Source organism: Cynoglossus semilaevis, unplaced genomic scaffold, assembly GCF_000523025.1.
Source record: "Cynoglossus semilaevis isolate Cse_v1.0 unplaced genomic scaffold, Cse_v1.0 C19151094, whole genome shotgun sequence".
NCBI lineage: Eukaryota > Metazoa > Chordata > Actinopteri > Pleuronectiformes > Cynoglossidae > Cynoglossus > Cynoglossus semilaevis.
The window spans coordinates 1-1,131 of record NW_007586173.1 but is presented as its reverse complement, the minus strand read 5'-3'; the positions used below and the strand labels follow the sequence as shown (position 1 = coordinate 1,131).

General features: G+C 43.2%; 1 protein-coding gene across 1 annotated transcript; it reads left to right on the top strand.

Annotated features, from left to right (window-relative positions):
- Positions 1–115: 115 nt before the first annotated feature.
- Positions 116–1,125, top strand: LOC103399193 (thioredoxin reductase 1, cytoplasmic-like; the record flags this gene model as incomplete). Its single annotated transcript, XM_008337917.2, has 3 exons — positions 116–259; positions 382–516; positions 912–1,125. Coding segments are annotated over 3 exons (342 nt in total), but the record flags the coding sequence as incomplete, so codon positions are not given.
- Between the last annotated feature and the right edge of the window lie 6 nt (positions 1,126–1,131).

Here is a 1,131-nt window from a genome sequence, read left to right as displayed (position 1 = left end):
TTTTTTTCTATTTTGTGGGCGGGCGTATTGAAATTTCTCAGATAATTTCTGTGACTTATATTTATTTTTGTGACATCCAGCCTTATTAACAATGTGAGACCTTCACGATATTCAGAGACAGACTCTGGTTGCTAATCCATCTGTGCTTCTGCCCTGCGTCCAGGTGTTCCACAGTCTGTTCTGGCCTCTGGAGTTCACTGTTCCTGGCAGGGACAACAACAAGAGCTACGCCAAGGTCATCTGCAATAAACTGAACAGGGTGAGAGAACATGTGCTTTGTGAGGTCACAGTCAGGGCTGATCTGAATACAGTTGACGTACTGCAGAATCTTTTGTACACGTACAATAAATCAAATAAACACACACATCTTGTTCTTCTTAGGATCAAGTGATTGGGTTCCACTACCTGGGTCCTAATGCGGGGGAGGTGACACAGGGCTTCGGTGTAGCCATGAAGTGTGGCGTTACCAAGGAGCAGCTGGATGGAACCATTGGTATTCACCCAACATGTGCTGAGGTGAGAACAATGTTCTACAAAAGCTCTGAAATACACAGCTGTTCCACACCAAAACTGACTTGTCAGTATATTAATGAAGGCAGATGAACTTATTATCGTGGTAACACATACATCAACAATTATTTTATTGCCCATTTTTCTATAAAGATTGAGAAAAATGAAGACACCACACCAACACAGCTTGCTGCTGTAAAAGTTGTAATGTATGCAAAAAATATATAAATACAGAGGTTTAACTTAAAAGACAAACACATGTCAGCTGTCAGGTCTACGTGCTAGTGTAGGTAAGAACCTTGTTACTGGAGTTCACCTCCTGTGTGTATAAAAACAGACGAGGCTGAATCCCAGCTGCTGTCTGACTGACTTGTCTCTTGTCTCTGTCCTTGTCTTTTTAGATCTTCACCACCTTGGAGGTGACCAAGAGGTCTGGTGGTGACATCACCAAGGCTGGCTGCTGAGGTTAAACCCTGCTGGTTTAGCTAGCTGCTCTCATATCAGAACCTTGTTCCTGATGCCCTCTTCTTTATCAGGTCTCTCCTCAAGGCACTTGCTTTAAAATAGCACTTAATGCGTGTGACGTTGTACCAACCTTCTGAGGTCATCGGGATTGACTAC